Source organism: Indicator indicator, chromosome 5 (assembly GCF_027791375.1).
Source record: "Indicator indicator isolate 239-I01 chromosome 5, UM_Iind_1.1, whole genome shotgun sequence".
Taxonomy (NCBI): Eukaryota; Metazoa; Chordata; class Aves; order Piciformes; family Indicatoridae; genus Indicator; species Indicator indicator.
Genome location: NC_072014.1, coordinates 30,798,858 through 30,819,697, shown reverse-complemented (window position 1 = coordinate 30,819,697; position 20,840 = coordinate 30,798,858). Strand labels below are relative to the sequence as shown.

Here is a 20,840-nt window from a genome sequence, read left to right as displayed (position 1 = left end):
AAGGTATTTAAAACAACAGCAGTAAGCTGTATGAATCTATTGGGACAAAATTAATTGCACGTGTGTTTTTGTGATGACTGATGCTGGCCTTTCCTTAGCCATCTCTGGAGCGTAGCATGACATTTAAACACGGACACATCATGAAACTGAGGAGTGAGGTGTCCACATGGGGGGACACGTTTACATCTGCAGTGTTTGAGATTCCATGTTATCCGTGCTGGCCATTCCGCACCAGCTGCTGTATGTAAGGACATACATCCCAAAGGTACACAAAGATACATATTTAGGGAGCTGTGCACCTTCCCTTCTTTCTGAAGGTGTAAATTTGGTGGTTTTTTTTTTTTCTGGGTTTTTTTTTTTTTTAATTTAGATGCTGTTTCTGGAATAACTTTATCTTGTATACTTAAGCACAAGTGGGGTTGGGAAGAAAGGAAAACCTCCACCCTTCTCTACCCATGTTATACATTCCGGATAAGCATTTGTCTTTCTGAAAGTGGAATTATTTGTATTTCAGGTATCCTCCCTGGGCCTACCTTGGAAGCTAGATCTGCAGCTGCCCTTCAGTCATGGTTGTTTCAAGATTAGAGGCCATTTCCCTGTCATTGCCGAGCCTTTTTCTTCTTGCTTTTCATCTCTCAGCATCACAAAATGTACCTGAATACTCTGAAGCTGAAAATCAGCAATGTGTCAGGAAAGAACATCCCACAATTGCCTTTGAAGGTAAGAGCTTCTGTTTCTGTTTCAAGTTCCAGGAGGATGATCCATTTTCAAGGCCTTCCTGGTGTTGTTACGGATGATGGTTTAGTGTGTGCTGTTTTCCTTCCACCTGTGATCCACAGGCCAGTGTGAGTGGCCTGGATGAATCATATTCCCTTTGATGCCTTACAGTGTTTTAACTCAGAGGTTTCACAGCAGTCACTTAATTCAGGCAGTCTTGGGACTACTGGTATACGAATCTCTGTTTTCAATTCTGCTACAGGCTCCCTGTAATCTTCTGCCACACTGAAGCTGTGTTTCAGACTCCTTTTCTCTAGCTGAGTTTAGTGATGATTACATACTTCACCTGGCAGGCTGGATACAGACAATAAGTGAATAGTGAGTGACAAAGAATTTGGGCATACTTAAATGCAAGAGAAGTAAGTAGTTTTAAAATTGCAGTGTGTGGCTGCCTTTGTTTGTTACTCTTTTTTTAGTTTGTTTTGGTTCTGTTATGTATTTATCACCTCTGCTAGTAGTTTTTCTGCTTTTCTTCTAGATATTTACATGGACAAGGTCTTACGAACGTGAGAGAGGACCTTTGTGTTGCAATGAGCAATCTTTTTGCTGTTCTTTTGAGGCATTGATTTTTCTCTTGTCCTTATCCCAGCTGGATTTTCCATGAGTGTACACACACTCCTAAAGTGTTGTCTGTTCAATCTGTCCACTTACCCACACCACAGTTAGATCATTATATTAGTACCACCATTACTTCTGAAGTCACCCCAGAACAGTGTGTTAAATTTAGTGTGCCAGAATCATCTGCTGCTGAATCTCCTTGTTAAAAATGGTTTCCTCCTAAAAGTTGAAATATTGATTTTGGTTCCCATTTAAAGCTTTACAATGCGTCTTCAGTTTCATTCTTCACTACAGGCAATTAAGTACGTTGCAATGTGTCTCTAGTTAGGTTCCTTGCTAAAGGCAATTTCATTGTGGTTTTGTGACCTTTGAGATAGAGTTTCCAGGAAGAAAGTAGTCAAAGAGTTCCTTGCTGACCTTTCAGGGTTCTTCTAGAGAGCTTCACAGAGGTAGAAACTCTTGTCTCTTAATTTGGAAAGTGTAAGAGATTTCTTGTCTGTTTTTCATTATCTGTGTTTTAAAGGTTTAAGTGGATTGAAGTAAATTAGCAAAATCTTTAAGCCTACAAGATATGGCACTGGCTCTTACCTTGCTCTGGTAGAATGGGTAAATAAACCTTGATTTTAATTGCTAAATAAGTTTAACGATCTGTTTAATTGGGGAGGGGTGAAAGGAGAAACCTTTGGGGTTCAAAACATGGTGGAAAGTACTTAGATAGTTAAATAGATAATACAACAATAGATATGGAAGAGAGGAGAAGTGTGCACTCTTTCTGTTAACTAGGAGCATCGAACTTTTACAGAGGATGTATTTGTGGGATCCAGCACTGAGACAACTCATTCTGCAAGGATATTAGATCCCCAACTCCTGATGCTGAGGAATCAGTGGGTATTTTTGGCACTCCATGTGAGGGCTTCTCTGCAGAAATGATGGCCTCATAAACACACTCATAACCTGCCAGTTTGCTTTGTTTTAATCAGGCATGATTTTGTCACAGACAAAAAATAATGTCTTCTCCTTTCATGTTCTTGTTCCCCTTCTCTCATTAGTGATAGAGGGCGAAAGCTGGTATGAATAAATTAGAATTTGACAATTATATGAAAGAAAGAAAGATTGAAACTGCAGACACTTCAAGGACAAGACACAACTTATTATTTGGATCTCTTAAACCCAAGTTAGATTCAGAGTTACTGTTTTTTCACAACACCTGTTTCCTCATGATTGTTCATGATACAGTTTGATTCTGTATTTTCTGCTGCAAAGCTTAGCTGGAAAATACACGGAGCACCTTATTTCCACTCCACATAGTATTTAAGTTGATAGTATTTAAGTCCAAAACCACATATCAGTTCATAATATAATTTACCTTAACGCTATACCCTGTTCTGATGCCAGCACAAGCAGATTTAGGCTGGAAGGGGAGACATCCAGGGGAATCTACATCTTATGTGCTTTCCAAATTGCTCTAAGTCTTTGCTTAATGGTGTGGCTCACGGGCTTTCTGTGAGTCTCCAAGTGCATCATCCCATGGGAATGCTGGGCCAACAACTGAAAGACTGACCCCAGCAACTGCTCTGCTGATGGTCCCACTGCCAGGGGAGAATGTGTTACACCAGCCATTTTCAGTGGGTGGGTGATAATAATAAGTAAGGCCCCAGACCATTCAGTCATACAGGATGCATTAATTTACTGCCAGAAAGAACAGATGAACAAAGCAGTTTATGTTACAAAGGGGCTGAATAGATTCATTTTCACAACCTTGCTAGCCAGACTCCCCATCTCAAGACAAACGGGGTGCCATAATGTGTTTTGTGTTCTCCAGTCTTCAGTTCCCACCTTGTTTGTGTTCAGCCTCTTTTATTATTGTACTTTTCCTCCAGCTTAAGATGTTAACATCCAGTTGGCTGGTTAATATCCTTGTCATGGAATAATCCAAGTGAAACTCCTTTCTGTCTACTTTGAAACTTATTTCCTGAGAAATTATGTATTTTCTATGCCTCATCTCTTGCTTATCATACCTCATCCACACTACCCAACTATCTGTTTGAATTGATGTCTCTTTGTACTGCTGTTGGAGGGGGAGGAAGGAGAGAATACAGTACATGACCTACTCATTTAATCAGAAAGGAGTCTATGTATGCAAAATACTTTTACTTCAGTTGTGTTCAAACCTGAAGAAATGACTGTTTCTTCACAGAGTCCATTCACCAAACCACTTGCCATTACTCATGACCAAGAGAAAATGTTCTAGAAAAGTTGAGGGATATAAATTCTAACCCTAAATATGTATGCTCAAGACAAAGTTTGCACTGCCAGGAGAGATGATGGCTGGGAAGAGGCTGTGAGCTGAATGATTTATCCTAGCAGACTACATAGAGATTGTGAGGGACAGGTTAGGAATTTGTGCTGTGAGCACCATGCTGTGTTTTCACAGTACCAAACAAACACAATGGTGCCCCAGTATCCCTGGGGTTTATAAGTGCTTCTCATTGTGCAGTTCAACAACAATAATAACATACCAAGTTTGGGGTTTTCCATGCTTAGATTGTTCTACTCTGTGCTTATAGAAAATCCGGTTAAAATTTGATTTCCCTTGTTAGATCAATAAGAAAATGATCTTTAACTTCCCAGGAGGCTGTTTCTGGTATCTTATTACTTATTTGGCTGTAAGTGGGTAGCTACATTAAGGATCTTGCATTCTTGTTGTTTTTCAGTGAGTTGAGAAATTAGTGAAACAAGTCAAATACATCTTTAGTGTATCCTTTTCTAAAAAAAGAATTATATATGCAGGTGCATATGTGTCCAAGTCTCATTTCAGTAAACAGCATGTCATCCTGGTGCAGCTCCACTGTGGCCCACTCTGCTAGGCCAGACATCAGAGAAATTGCTTCTAGTTCTTGTCAGTCACACTGTCTTTTTTGTCATTTCCGTGCATGTCATACAACCAACAGACCAGTCTCTGCAATTGCAACTGGGATGTGCCCTTGCCATGCTGTCCTGGTTCTTATCAGTATATTTCATTGTTATGCAGCTGTTTCTAGGACATAAAGCATTAAAGACATTTGGAGTTCCTTTGTAACATGCCCCTTTTGGAAAGCCAGAAGCATCTTCTGCCATGGCAATACAATGTGAGAAATGTTATTGCGAGAGCCAGAGCTGTGACCGATCTGCATATATGTTTGTAATCGGTGCAGGGTGCTTGGTTTCAGCTTGTTTACTCAGGAAGTGCTTAAAAGTTTGCAAACTCATCTGTTACACAAATCACTTGGATGTTCACAACTTCACTGGAAATTAGTTGTAGACAGGTTTCCACTTGTAATTTCTGCTCTTATTTATTTCTCATTAGCTTTATCCATTAAATTGCTATGCTCACAAAAAAAGTATGACAGACTTTCTCAGTTTTCTCTCTGTTCTGTCTCCCAGGGCTTTCTCCCTTGGGTCATGGCAGTTACTGTAAACTGGAAGAACATAATTTGTTCCTACTTTAATAATTGCAATCTGTCTTCATCCATGAAAGCATCTCAGCTGATCCTATGCTGAAGCACAGGAGGCAGGTGGGCTTGGTTAAACAGCTTATATCCCAGATCTTTTCAGCTTTTTAGACGTCATCATGGCTGGTGTGAGCTCTCAGTCTGCAATATTTGACCCATTGTCTAATCCTCAGTCTTTCCTAGATGCAGACAAGTTGCTCTGTCTGTTGCCTCATGTTTTCAAAATGAAATAATGCTTAAATCTATGAGATTTAGACTCATCTTCAGACTGTCTGTAATTATTACCTCCTACCAGATGAACGTGATTCAGGTTGCTTGAATGTAGCTTGCTATATATTTTCTCAAGATTTTCTTTAAGCAACATTTTATTGAAACGTGGCCAGCTTCAAACACTGAAATCTGTGGGGAGCAGTTAAGTGTTCACTTGTTGTGTTGAAAGCAAAAGCTGTTTTAGCTTTGTGTGCTGAAGGATAATAGAGTATGATTTATTTCTTTTGAAGGTTCTTGACATTTTACCAAACACCCCTCTATTGTTGAATTGGTCACTAATACATTATTCTTTTCACTGTATATTGATGGGGAAAAAAGCACATTAGCATCCGTCAACTCCAAAGGCCAGCTAGGAAAGTCCCTTAGGAAACTGTGATACAGATTTACACTTTTCTTGAGCAAGTGAGATTTTGACAATCTGAACCAAAATTTTAGTCAACAAAGAATGAAGACTGTGGGGTGAAGTAAGAGAAACATACCTGGCTAAACATTCTGGGAGAATTGTCTTCTAGCTCATAGCCTTTCTGCCCTTGAATCTCCATACAGGGAGTCCTAAGATTAACAAATGATGGAGTGTTGACCAGAAACTAGTGGCCTCCTGTGAGTGCTACAGAATATTTGACTGTCAGTGCATTTCAGTATAGATTTTGTTTCCATTAAGGAAACCTTGTGGCAATTTTCTTTCTAATCTTGAAAAATGAAACTGTGGCAAATGAAGCTGCAATTTTCTTCTTTAGCTTTGATTTAGAAATTGTTTGAAAATTGTGATAGATAAAGCCGTAAATATAAGGTGGTTAGGTAAATAATTTGCTCTCAGGCAAAAGTTCTGAAAATTACACCTAACAGCTCTCAATATTTTTTTCATTCAATAATAATAATTATAGCAATAATTATTCTAGTTCTTTGATGCTTTCCCATTAATGGTGTCCAAGACACTTCACAAATAATTGCAATGAGATTTGATTGAAATTTTTTTTCAGTGTGCTATTCCTTGAGGCCTCAAGAAGAAAAGGTGTTTTGGAAAAACGCCCTTCATTCACAAAATGTTTTAGACAAGGCAAATCCTGACTTGCAAGAGAGAAAAAGAAGACTTCACAGCAAAGCTTCAGGAAGCAAAGTAATTGTGGAGCTCTTACATTACATATTGGAGTGAGGGGAGAGAAAGTAAAGCTTCAAAAAGGTACGAGTTCAAAAAGTTCAAGGAAAGGAGGAGCCTCTGACCATGAGTGGTGGTGATGATGAGGAGAGGATCCTTACTAGTAGAACTGAATGAAGTGGACTCATAGTGTGGGGGAACAGGCACTCAGAAGGTCATCAGCATAATAAGCATGGGCAAAGCCATGAAAATCTCTTGTCAGCAGCAGAGTAGCTTACTTGCATTTTTCAGAGGTATTGCTGCTGTAATTGAGGCTAAGAGCATCAGCTAACAGGAGCATATGCCTGGTCAGTTCTTTGGCACAGTGGTTGCATCTAGGACATAGAAGTGGGCTGCTTCTTTTCAGATCCCAGGCATACCTCAGAGAAATAAACAGTGTGGAAAGGAAAGCAAGCGCTTTTATTCTTTGTCTGCAGTTTGGTGCAAACAAAGGCATGCCTTATGGAGCCTCCATTCTCAGTTTTAAAGTTTACTTAGCACGGTTACCTAACTGAGTAAGTTTGTGAGCCAGTGGTGTGGCAGACCTCATTTATTTGACACATCTGCTTCTGATGAGTGTTAATATATCACATTCTTATAAAACCTTCCATTCAAGGATGTCATTATGTTTTGATAAAGTTCACATTAGTGCCAGCAGTCTTATAAGAAGTATTCTTGTTTAGTCATGTGGAGTTCATCCTATAAAGCCACGAACAGTCAAGCACTTAATATGTACTTACCTTGAAGTCAATAGGACTGTGCAGTTGAAACTGGATGTAAGCTTGTGTGCTGAGCCAGGCCACAGTCAAAGTATATAGCACTGAAACATCACGTCTGTAAATGGAAACTCTAACTATAATAGGTCCAACTGGTCAAGTTGTTCCTCTAATATGGCTGAATTAAGTGGTAAGAAATGTGATGTGCTCCTTGGCTTAGTTCAGAATGAGGTGGATGAGAGGCTGTGATCTGCAATACACAGTAGACTGGTAATTTCTAGCTTTGGGGGGTACAGATAAAATCCTGAAGAAACTCTTGTGCTTTGGCTTAAAAAGCTCTGACTTCACAGATCAACCATCTTGTCCTTTTTATAACACTGGATGATTCTTTAAATGTATTTTAGTGGAAGTGCTTGAGCTGCAAAATCCAGATCTGTATTTTATACATGAGGATTGCTGTTTTACAGCACATTAATAAAAGAGGTGGAGGTCATTGATGGAATGTGGCCTCTGATAATCTGTTAGTATTATTAGCTAGCTTCCAGTCTAAAAACACTGATCTTTATGAGGACAGGTTCATATCAAAAGTCTTTTCAAAAGATTTTTACAGCCTCTGCTCCAATTCATTGGTGTAACTGACTCACAGTGGGACCTTTGTTCACAGAAGACAGGAGTCCTCACGAGACTGGCTAGCTAAAAAAGTACAAACTGTGCATTTGACTTGGCATCTCCAATTCAGTCTCTGTTGAACCAGCAAAGAGGGTCAACTTCTGTTTCAGATGTTCATTAAAATAAGACACATTTGCTTCTGTACTAGATCTGACTACGTGCAGGTGAAATTCAAGGAGAGGTGAGCCATGCTTTCACTGTCCCCTCCTGCATTCTTGCTGGTGAAAACCATTGTCCTAAATTTTGCACCATCTCTGCAGGCACAAATGCCTGATGTAGAAATGTAACTGTAAGGACAGTGACAAGTATTTGCCTGCAGATGTAGAGGAGGCAGATTGAATGATGGTTAAGTGATGTCAAAGGAGTGTTTTTTTTTTTTTTCCATTAGATTGCAGTGGCTGTAGGACCCAAGATGCAGGTTGTTTTCCTTCCTGAAAGGAAGGATTATACTGATCAGAATGTCATAGGAAGCTGCAAGTGATGCATGAGCACTCACCTTATCTTTCGTAGGGAGATTGTGTGACAGCTGCAGAGCTTGCCTTGGTAAACAATGGATCACAATACTTAAACACTCTGCAACATCCTTAAGAAAACAAGAAATCTCTGAGTTTGCTAACAGTGGGGCTGTGTGTTGCATTGGTTAACCAAGTGTCTCAAGGTGGTGTTGGGGAGCAAGGCTATGGCTGCATGAATCCATGTAGTGCTGTGTGGGGTAACAGGCAAGGTTTTTGAAGAAGGTTGTTGAGGAGAGGAGGCAGTGTTAGGGTAGTGTTTGCCCTAGTTGGTAGCCTGCTGAGGAAAAGTAAATCCATTCTGTCCATGAAATCCTGTGTTATGTAGGCACAAACCTTTTGTCTAGTTGATCTCAAGCATGGCAAATGCACATGCTGGTGACTCATGGGCGTGCATCTGCGTTAGACACTCTTGTAGCACTATAGTGTCTCTTGCTTTTGATTGGCCATTGCCAGTGAGGATCTACAATGCTGCATGTTCAGTCACTGTCCCTGGAGGTATTTAAAAGACATATAGATGTGGCACTTAGAGATGTGGTTTATGGGTGGTTTTGGCAGTGTTTGGTTTACCATTAGAACTTGATGATTTTAAAGGTTTTCTTCTAGATGAAATGATTCTATGATGTTTTCAGTTGGGGTTTGAGGTCTTGAGAGGGTCTGAGCTATAAAAGCCTTGCTGAAGAAGGAAAAGCCTCTCTTATGTTGCATGTCTTCTATCCCATTCCCCCAGCCTCAAGACTCACCAGGTGGAAGTCTTCTGGCTCCCCCCGGTGCAGGTCTTGATTGACCTTTTGCCTGCCCTTCATTATGTACAAATAGAAAGCCAAGACTAGCCTCTCTGATGAAGCAGAAATGATGAAGAGCTGCAAAAATGTGCCAAATGGGGAATGTGACTTGCAGTCCTTTGATCTCCTCTCCTGAGGAGGGCCCAACACTCTTTCATACTGGAAGTGGACACTAGTTCATGCTTAATATTTGGTGTTTTCTTTATATGAGATGAATCCCTGGGGTTTGCTGTTGCATATTAATAATAAAAAAGTAAATAAACAAGCAGTCATAATTGCACTTTTGCAAAAATTAGGTTTGGACTAAGGTTTTTTTCTCTATATTGAAACAACTGAGTAACACTTGTTTTGAAGAAATTATTAAAATTTAGGAAACAGAGAGCCAAGATGCTTGGTATGCATTAACAACAATCAGTGATGCCTGTACAGTGCATGAGTTACAGATAGCTAAGCCCTGATGCAGCAGCCTGTATGCCTAAACCCATTTAACACTTGCAAGCACTGAGACACTAAAGAGTTTCATTTGCCCAAGACAGAGGATTACAGTACCAGTGCTGTTGGGCAGTTGGGACTATGCCTACATCTCCAGATATCATTTCTCTGTTGGAATGGAAGAAGCTCAACACGGCCAGTTCAAGGCAGTGAGGGGAGAGGTACAAAATCATCTAGATTTGACATAACATTAAATGATAGCATATGTAGGTTAATATGATTATTGTGATTCCTATGGCTCTGTGAAGCTACAATCTGAGTCTTTGGTTCTTTTTTCCCCCCTTCAGGCTGATGAAGAGCACAGCCTTTCCTTGGTAGCTAAGAAATGGGACTGTTCCCTCTTTGACATAGCAAGAGAGAAAAAGTCTTCTTTCTTGAGTCATCTGCTATCCATATATTCTTAGACAGATTGGAGAAGGGCTTTAGCAATTAGCACTAAAGGACTTTTGCTTCTTGCATCTCATTGAAAAGGAATGGCTCTCTGCAAGCAGCTGTCACAGTGACCCACATCTGAGGAGGAGTTTCATCATTGGCCAAGATAGGATGAATTGATCGGGCAGGAAATAAGATAGAAAGATGACTACAAGGTCAAGATTGCTAGAAAATAAAGCATGAGTGAGAAAGGAGTTGTAGGGTCAGAGGGATAAACTGAATGAAACCATGAAAATGAGACAGCTAGAAGAACATCTGAGTTGGATTTGGGTATTGAGAGGAGAGAGAAAGAAACTGCTTGGTTTGGCCCATTTTGTAGAAGTGATTGTACTCTGCCAACAGCCTTCTGAGTCCTCATGACTATGAGTAGAGATCAGAGATTAAAGAAGGCAATAAAGGTAGAAATTGCAGCAGTTGGGATGAGGAATATTTAGTGTACAATTAAAAGACTTCAACACATCAGGTTAAAAGAAGAGAGAATACCAGTAATGAGGTGGAGGTGGTGATGGGAAGACAAGACAGCAGGGTGATATGTATGTGTAGGAAGACTTCTGGGATAAAGCCAGCTTGATTTTTTTGGCCTGATGAGTAAAGTTGAGCTCTGAGCACTGATATATTTGTTTGCTCAGCTCTGCTCATGCAGCAAAAGATTTCTCCTTCTGGTAAATTTGCTGAATTGCAGAGTGATTTTGTGTTCTGGAGGCTACTTTTACATTTCAGCATGGTGTAGGAAAGAAATTTTTTTTCCAAAGACTACTGCACTGACTTGTGTTATGACCTATAACACTGAACTGAAATTTAAAATGAAGGTGATATTAAATGATCATGATTCATTGTAGGTCTAATAAAGATAATGGTGTAATTTTGCTTCAACTTCTCTACATTCTTGGAAGTGTCCACACTTGCTGCATTTGAGAAGACAGGTGGTAACATGGGTAGCATTAGTCTTCTGAGCTTTTGTTACAGCCTCGTTTGCTTTGTCTCTGACGAGTTCTGGTCAGTGACCCACACAGAATGGAAAATGTGGCCTCAATCTTAGCAGGCAACTGTCTACTTTGTGAAAAATGCTCTAAATACTGAGGATGATTGAATCATAGAATTCTTTATGCTGGAAAAGACCTCTAAGATCATTAATTCCAACCATTACCTAAACAGTACCAAGTCTGCTGCTAAACCATGTCCCTAAACACCATGCGTACATGTCTTTTATATACCTCCAAGCAAAGGGCAGCCTGAGACAGTAGGTCTGATTCTGAAAAGAGAGCATTTCATCAGTCTATATCAAGAAACAGTCTGAGACCTTACTTTATGTTACAAGTGATTTGCCTTTGTTGGTCATGGTTGGGATCCAACAGTGAGAGTACTTCAGGCTAGTGGGTGGTCTGAAAAGATCTAAACGGTTGACTACTTGCAAACTGGAGCATCTGCCAGTCACTATATATGGCTTGCTCTGTGCCAGTGATGGGGCAAAACAAAAGGGGAGAAGATTGTACAGTTACAGAAGTCATGGCTGTTATCTGGGCCTTCCCAGAAATGCTGAGATTCTCATGCACAGTAATTAAGCATGCCATGAAATAGTAAGGTGAGTCAAGATGACTTATAAGAGACCATACTGAGGCAATAAGGGAAGCACTCAATGTGTGGTGAAGTTAACACTGCACAAAAGTAGGGCTGAATATCTTCAGAACAGGTATTTATTTACTCCTGTGGAGTTTGGTGGGCTCCAAGTGCTGTATGTCTGCTCTTCTTCATTGCACAAACCTTTACTATCCAATCAGCTTATTTTGCAGGGACTTCATGTAGTGTGGGTGGTTCAGGTTCTCTTTTCAAGAATGGGATCCCTCTGAATCCTCTGCTTCAACTTCCCTGTCTTCTTCGCTTACAGATTCTTAATGATATTTTGTAAGCTTTTCTGTGAAATCCCAGGATAGCAGCATGGTTAGATAGGAGCATGGTTAAGTCTGTATATGTGGGTATACCCTTACTTTGCACAAAGAATACATGGTCCTATTTAGTATAATTTCTTTTGCTCCAGACTAGGAAATCTGTGCTGATTTTTTTTCTGGAAGAGATGTTCTTAAATAACACAGCAGTTAGCTGTGCTCTGGGCACCCAGCAATGGCTTTGCAATTTCAAGGCATGGGCATTTAACCTCTCTGCTCTTGCGTGATGTGTGCTGGATGGACAAAGCTGTTACAGCCTGCTGGAGGGGGGAGCTACAGTGGGTTTCAAGTGAAATGAAGCAGGAAATGCTGTCCTTCAAACAGGGAAGTCTAACTCAGTGTTTACATACTTCTTTCCTCCAAAACACACAGTGTAAGGGTGAGGTGGGAAGCAGCTGGTTTTGGGATGAAGGCTCAAGTATTACCAGGTTTACCACATCTTTAGAAGCTGATCCAAACCCCATCAAGCTCAGTGGAAAACGGCCAATGATTTGAAGAGCCTCTGGATCAGGCCCTTAAAGCCAGCTCCTGCAATTTGGCACACTGTCCTTTCTGCAGCTGATTAATCCTCATCCCAGTCCTGTACTCTCAGGAAGCTGGTGCAGAGCAGTATACTATGAGGCTGCAGGGACCACCCTCTGAAATGGCAGAGGGCCTCTTTTCACCGTGTCTTATGCATGCATAATAGCCTAAGCCCAGCTGTGTCTGCAGACTTACATTTCCTGTGGAGCTCTGTCTTCTTTGCAGCTGGATACCTGAACCACCTTGAGCTGTGGAGGGACTTGCAGAGCTTTAGAGGTTCTGAATCAGATGTCTGGCGATGGATGGTTTTGGAAACTATTAAACTTTTGTTCGTTGGTCCTCATGTGGAGGAAGTGAGAGCATGGATCTTTAACCCCCTGGAAATGATTACAGATGAGAAGCACAAAGAAAGCCTTGACGAACATTTTGCCCCTAAGCCATGTGGTTCCTAGCTTTCCGGCTCCTGCTGCTGACTTGCAAAGCCAGGGCCTTGGTTTTTAATTTTTCATACTGTTTTTAAATAGATACTTTTGCAAATGTAAATATGCCGCAGCACTGAAGGTTTCCAGCCAAATTAAAGAGTCGGCACTGGAAAAATCAGCCTACTCAGAAAGGTCAAATATGAGCAAACACTGGAGTTCATTGGGTCCATGTGTGTAAACTTCAGCTAATATGGGATAGACCCAGAGCAGCACTTACCTTGCAGAGCTGAGCTAGTTTCAGAATGAAAGGCTGGAACTGTCCTTAGGGATGCCTGTGGTCTGAGCAGTAGATTTGAATGTGTAGAATGAAAAAAGACCCATGTTCTAACTCATGGTTGGATTTCCATTCCACTTTATCCCTTCCTTCTTAAGAGGCAAAAAGAAGGTTGGGAAGAAAAATGTGACATTTGGCAATAATTCTGACAGTTTACATTCAGATATTCTTATCTGGGACCGTGCTGGGCTTAATAATCTCCAACTACATGCCTATAAAAGCTTAATTTTGCTATGAGGATGCATGCCTTGTAGCCTGTAATTTAATAACCAGGAAGGGTTTCTTTATAAGTTGTACCACCTGCAGTAGTAATAGAAATCAAGACATTGCCTGTTATTTCTTGGGTTAGATTGACTTTTCAGCCAACATAAAAAGATTCAAGCCACCTACTGCCTTTAATTCTTTTAAAATTATTTTTACCTATAATTTATCAGATCTTGTCATTAAAAGGAAGAACTGATGAGTGTACCTCTCTGAAGTGAGGAGCTTTTGCTTAGAGTAGCAGATGAAGAAATATTCTTCCTGCTACTGCAATGTAATAGTGGGTTAGTTGGTAGGAAAGAGTTGGTAGGAGAGGAGGTAAAATGACAAGAAAAATTATGGCCTAAAAGCAGGATCTTTGAAAGGTGTCATCATTATATAGCAATCCCCTAATCCCACCCCCATCAGCCAACAGAAATACCAGGAGATCTGTAGCACATGTCAGCTGGCTAACCTGCCTGAAAGGTGTTATTGTTGCTGGTTCTGCTGCTTGGCTCAGAAATGTCTCTGCAGCTAAAGAGCTACAGGAAAAGAAGACAGAGCCCCATTAGTTAGGAGAATGCCAGAGGTGAAACTGCAGTGCCTCCTTGGTGCTAGTACATCATTAAGGGTCCCAGAGGAGTGTAGGAGGTGGAGATGCTTGAAGGTTAGATGGGCTGAGTTATTCCTTAACTCATGCCTTTTCATTGAAGAGCAGAGGAGGTACACGTGTTCTGTGTGGTTACACAGTGTGACAGGAATGCTGAGAAGAGCTGGAAGCCCTCTGCTGCTGCTGACAGTGTTTTTAGATTGTGAGAATGGAGGTCTCATTGTTGGAGAGGCCCTGGAAGCATCCAGTTAGGGGGAGCAGGGTACCAGGCCTGGTGGTGTCCAGTTCCATGGTGAATGGGCTTAGGAGCTGCTGTGAAACATGGTGGCAATGAAGGCAGAGGTAGAAGCAACGGTCTACTTTGCAAAGAAAGGCAGGACAAATGGAGTGTAGAGACTTTTCTAGAGTTGTAGAATCATTTAGGTTGAAACAAACCTTTAAGATCGAGTCCAACCATTATAAGTGTTTTCTTAAGGTTTTGATAGCTGAAGGGCTTGATTATTTTTCGTTCATCCCTGCTGGGAGAAGGGACTCAAAATTGCTCAACAAATATCACTACGTCAAAGGCTTTAAACCCTTGCACATCTGTAATCCTGCAAAGCATGCCAAGACACCCAAGGCCTTAACGAGATTCCTCATCAGCATTGTCATTTTACTCCTGTGGAAAGGGGAATTAATGCCTACAACAAAACATTCAAACTTGACTGCCTTCAGTGAGACTTCTCAATTTGTCATTGGGGATATAAAATTACAATGGAAAATATTTTTTTCAAAGCTCTTTCGAACTAGTCTGAACTGCATCATTATTGTTATGAGCCATGAGGTCATTGGTCTGGGTATTGGTATCCTGTTGGCATGAGGCCAGAAGATACCAGCTTTCATGCTGAACCTCCTGAATCTTCAATACCCAGTCCTTGAATGAGGCAGGGTTACTCGTCAACAGGTCACAGAAGGATTGCAGATATATTGATTTGGTCTCATTTGTTCCTTTCTCCCTCTAATACCCGGTGTTCTCCATGTATTTAACACCCAGAGCAGTTAGTAGCCAGAAAGTAGCCAGAAATAAATTTTCAAGAGAACTCTTCACTGTAAAGCTGATGACCTTCTGCCACATATGTATGAATCTATCCCTGCGGTTTTTTTTGTGCAGTAAAGGTGCAAGCTGAGGATGAAATTCTGTGATACAAACAAGGTCAAAGTTGGTAACTGTATTGAGAGTTAGGATTCTGTGAATACCCTAGCATCAGGCCTGAGAGTTATTCAACTTTTTCTTTAAACAGGTGTATTTGTTATTACATCAGGACTATGTGCCCTAGATCTTTCAACTAATGTGTTAATAGATACAGCTTCTGGGATTGTTTTGTCTCCATGATAATCATGGCATAGCGAAATCTATTGCTTTGCATTTAACCTGTGCGATTGCAGCTTGGACGATTGCCTAGATCGGCAAATCCAAGCTAGCTGATAGAGCCAGTCTTAAGTTTGTGCAATCGCTCAGTGACAAAGATGCTGTGATGACAACCCCATGCTCCCCATCAAAATTAAAGAAGGATATAACTGATAGGGATTCCAGATGTTAGGTAAAGTAAAACTTAGAAGAGAACCTAAAACCTGAAAGAGAAGGTAAAACTTGTCATTGGAGCATCCAGGTCTTCAGTGAAGGTCACTTCTACTCTTTGTTTTCAATCAGTTGATCCCACCTTCTTTTTCTGGAGGGCAGCAGAGAAAGCAAGACTATGGTGGTGTTTTGGCAGGAATCGAGTCCCTTTATACCACAACCTTTGAACTGAGGGTGGTTCCCCAGTTTTAACATAAGCAAAATGGAGCTGCAGTTGCCTCTGAGACCAAGGCTATTGCTCCATTTTGGACGTGAAAATAGCTGCTGAGACAGCCCTGCGTTTGTGTGCGGGCTTTTGCACATTCTGCAGAGAATCAGAATAAATAGAACCCCTTTAAATAGATTATTAATTAGCCTTTCCTTGACAGATAACTCGGCATGAAATCCATTTAGTGGATATCTGGGTAAACTCATTGCTTCTGGAGATGCTTTATTGTTTTCTGCTTTCTCATTTTCATTGCAGATCTGAAGCCCTGGGTGTCGAATTTCACCTATCCAGGTGTGCGTGACTTTTCGCAGCTTGCACTGGATGCCAACAGGAACCAGCTCATTGTGGGAGCAAGGTAAAGATAATATTTTAATTAGTCCAGGTTTTCCATTCAGGTCTTTCCCTTCAGGTTCTGGCTTCAGAGGAGAGTGTGCTTCCAGCTTATGTGGCCAGTCTCCCCCTGAATAAGAAAGCTATAATTTATGTAGAGGGATTTAGACTCCTAGTATAATTGTAAAGAAGAAAAAATTACTACATTAAAAAAACCCCAAACTACACAAACAAATAAAAAACCTCCCACACACAAAAACCCAAAACAAAACCACAAAACCAAACCAACCAACCAACAACAACCCAAAGAAATCAAAATGACTGGTTAATGAAGCAGAATGCTGGCATCCCCCTCAGTATCTTCAGTGTCAGAAGAGTTACAGTAAATCATTCTGCATCACCTCTCTTCCATCAGAGAATTTGACTTTCTGGTTTGTTTGCCATGGCCAGACTCTCCCTGTGTACCAGGTTCATCTATACACTGTTGCATGAGTTGCAGAGGCAATGTAAATGATTGTTTTATTCTCTCTTAGAGTTCACTCCACAACCTGCTCCCTTCACCTTGCTGATACAGCCAAGTCCTCACCTAATGCATTTTGGTGCGACTGTGTTGTTGCGGCTTGTTGTATATAATTAGCACGTATTTTCCTTTATTTTTAAACATTATTTTTATTTAGGATGCTTCATGATGAGGGTGGAAACACACAAAATGAGCATAGGCAAGCTCTAACAAATTTAGAGTTGAATTTGCAACAGGGAAAAGAGATATGGTTCAGTGAAATAATACACGTCAGGAGTGGTTGAATCATGAGCCCCAAGAGCAACTATTTTTTGTAATATAATAAACAGATAAGACAACCCAAACAGAAAAGACTAAGCATGGTCCAACAAATCAGTTTAAGTATAACATTTAGAATCAGATAACATTGTGGTAGCAGTCTCTACTGTTAATGAAAATGGAGGAAGAGACTGCTTTCTTCCCAGGTTATTCAGCTTTAGAGGATAGGGAGGTGAGGAGTAGAGCTGGAAGAACTTATGATAGGAACAAGATGTGTAGCAGAGGGAGAGTTTTTTGCTTCATAGAGACAACAGAAGTGTGATTTAATATATGCTTTCTGTGTGTATATTTGTGCAGTAAATAATAACTCCTACCTTCCTCTAGCTGTTCAAATTGCCATAGGCCCTCCTGCTTTTCATACAGAAACATTTTACTTTCCAAACCGTGGCTTTACCTGTGCTGGAATCTTTAACCAGCAATTACTAATATTTATTACTTCAGAACAGCAGTGTTTTGGGAATGGCTATGAACAGTGCCTTCTGCCAGGCATTGCACAAACACAGGCATGTTGCTCTGAGGAATTTATGGTTTGCATATTTCAGCTGCACAGCAGGTTCCCCCCATGCAGATGCTGCTAATGCTGACAAACTTCACCCCTGCTCAAACCCCAGCATCACGTCCTGGAGGGTGTCTCTGTCTCTGCAAGAGTTCTTATGAGTGTGGTTAGGCATGAGCCCACAAAATCATCATAAACAGGGGCATAACAGCAAATTTGGCTTCCCACTGGCAGTACAATATATAGCAATATATTGCCTCATGAGTAAGCACTAACACATCTTTATAGAATTTGCTTGGAAAAGTCAGTTTTCATGAAGCCCAACACATCTGACTAGGAGACTGAAAGTTTTGATGGTGACACACAGCTCTGCTGAGAAATTCTTGGTAGAGTGAATGAAGAGGTATTTCCCAGAGCAGGTTGGATACAGGCTTGGTGTGGGGAAAGGTGGGGGGTGCTGAGCCCTTTCCCTCTTCACCATCTAATTTCCACCCTGGGTGATGTGACAGGGAGAGGTTCATGAATATAGGGCTGTGGATGCACTCCTTAGTGGGGCACAGCTCTAGGCATGCTGAGCTCCTGAAACTGTGCCAGAGAAATGGGAAGGGGAAGTAAAGCCTTTTCTGTTCCCTCCTCTGATAAATCCATACCTTGTTCTGGACTATTTTTAGGAGGTGATTTTTTGAGTCATTACTTGCTCGTGCACCATCTGCTTGAATTTGCAAATGAAACAATACCTCAAAAGAGAGAGGAGCTGTCTCTATCCATCTCTATAGGGTGTAATTTATGAAACCTAAATTTAAATGTTAACCATGTTCAAATGTGCTACTGTAGATCATATTAGTAGTAATGCTATCTATTCTGGGGTTGTGGAAGGAGTTTGGGATCAGGGCGGAGTTTATAAGTACTCCCACTTCTCAATTTCCTGGTTAACATCATTCTCTTAGATGATAGCAATATAAATTATTTCAGCCTAGTTCTTTCTGTCTCTATTTAAAAGCAGTATGACCTCACTACAGCATCTCTGGCTTAGTTTATCCTGTGTTTCAAAGCTTCACAGTAAATGCTTCCTAGAAGAAAAGAAGATCCTGGGGCTCACAGGGGTTTTTGGTTTCAGGAATTGGACACAGCGTGACTGAAACTGTAAGAGGTATTGAGGGCATGCCATGCAGACAGGGAGCTGGAATAACACCAACCTCAGATTCTTAAGCATTATCCTTATCTGAGAGCCCTCTACGAAATGACTGGTGCTGTCTGAGTCCAAACCAGAGGAGTTTGATAACTCCACTGCACCAAACACCTGCCAAGTCAAAATCCTAGAAACAAAAGAATTTGTTTCAAAAGCCCACCATGGTTTCTAAGCAACATATTTACTTGTCACATCATTTGTAAAATCCAAACACTTGCAAGTAAGGATATGAATAGTTTGGAACATTGTAAATCTCACACTACCCATATTATGAGACACATTTCATTAAGTACAAAACCACATATTTCAAAAATTCATAACCTTCATTTTGACTCATAGTTTGCATGTTTTGTTTTTGTTTAAAATGTAACATTAGTATTTTAATGTACTGTTTTTCTTCTGTGAATAAGTGATTGTTTTGAAATATTTGCTGCTTTTTTTCAGCTCTTGAGCTCGTGTGATTACTATTTGAGCTTATTTTAATGGGAGGGAAAACAAATTTCTAGACTTCATTATTACTGAGGAAAAAAAGCTTGAAAATATGATCACAATGGTGATTTCATTTGCGTGTTGGAGGAGCAGTGCTCTGCTCTCTTACCTGTGCTGTAGGCAGTGTGCCGAGTCCCTGAGGAGAGTGGGTTTTGTGGAGGAAGTGCATAGTGTAGCACCTCCTGGAGCAGCCTTACTCCTCCAGACTAGCTCGTTACTGGCTGGGCAGAGATGGGAGCCAGTAAAGAAATTATGACATGAAAGACCCTGCTTGGAGTCAAGCCAAAAAGCATGCTTCACAAGAGCTCCCTGGCGAGGAGAACATAAAAGGTTTAAAGGAGGATGGTTGAGACATTGTGTGAAAATCTGGCACGACAGCAAGCTGAAGGGAAACAGCTTGGACAACAGGAGGATGGTACCCAAACAAATGGCTGCACAGAGAGTGGCTGGGAAGCCCTAAAGGAAACATTTGACTTTTCCCAGAAGGAAACTGCAGGGGTGTCAGCTCAGGGCAGCAACCTGCTGGGGTTGCGGATGTGAGAGGCATGGCTATGAGAGTTGGCCATTCGCAGGGAGTGGAGGTGTTACTGTAGAAAACCCTCCAGAAAGCATCATGACCAGAAGTCTTCATAGTTCTGCCTGCCAAGAGGGCTGTCAGCTCCATCAGGAGATGGGAAGGCATGGTCTGTCATGGCTGTTGCATGGGGAACTGCAGCTCAGGAAACATTGTCACAAAGAGCCATTACCAAGAAGAGCTTGAAGATAGAGGGTAGTGAGCAAAGGCTGCATCAAGGGACTCAAAACTGGCAAGTAAGTTGTACATCATTCTGGACTGCCAGACTTCTCTGCAATAAATGAAAAGCTACCAAGCTGCTGGTGATGCAAGGCTGGATGCTTCGACAGGGTGATTTTCATACTTGATTTAGAGCTGGACTGAATGTGCCTGTCAATGACAGGTGTCACAGATAGGTGTGAGAAAGGAGATACAGTTAGTTTAGGGAGCAGGGAAGGTGCTGTATAAACTTTCAAGGGTTGTTTTAGGGGGAGCACAGCAACCAGGGTGCCCCTCTTCCTGCCTATTATTGCTCCTGCCTGTACAGGCATTAAAACAACTCTGGATTGCTCAGGCTTAGAAGCTGAAGACTGAATGGAGTGACTGATGTCCCCAAGGAGTTGCTTCAAGTTGTAGCTTGCAGAAATATGGCAAATTGTAAATATACTCTAGGACCCTCAACCAGCAGGTTTGGAACCCTGTGTTTATTGAAAGTCTCTAGTGTATGATAGATTAGTCTGTCAGACAGCAGGTTTCATGCAGATTCCTGGCTGAACCTACGCTTTTTCCTACCTTCTTGGCAGAAAGCTCCAGAGCACAGTAGTAAAACTCTCAAAACCTGTGCTACTTGGAAAATATCACTCTTACCCTTGGGCACCTTCAATCCTGTCCAGATCTAGACTGCCACTGAACCCTGAAGAGAATAAGTCTCTGAAGATTATGTTACCTGTGAAAACAAAACGAAACACCACAAAACAACCAACCAAACCAACAACAACAAAACAAAACATAAAAACAACACCCAAAACATTTTGCAAGCCAGGAAATTCAGTGGCAGAAATCAGGTCAGAGTTGAGCCACAGATTTAGAGTATCAGCATTTGATCTAAACTCTGTCAAGAATTCTTTCTGTTGCCAAATGATCAGAGCCCCTCTCCAGCATTAATCCTCATAGGGCTCCCTTGAGGCAGGAAATGACAAATAATTTCACAT

The 20,840-nt window shown here is 41.1% G+C and overlaps 1 protein-coding gene across 1 annotated transcript in view; it reads left to right on the top strand.

The window, feature by feature from the left end:
• Positions 1-566: 566 nt before the first annotated feature.
• Positions 567-20,840, top strand: part of SEMA5B (semaphorin 5B) — a 132,829-nt gene continuing 112,555 nt past the window's right edge. Inside the window, exons 1-2 of the mRNA XM_054380966.1 lie at positions 567-720; positions 15,990-16,089. Of these exons, the coding sequence (XP_054236941.1) occupies positions 567-720; positions 15,990-16,089 (254 nt within the window). The remainder of the gene's footprint in view (positions 721-15,989; positions 16,090-20,840) is intronic.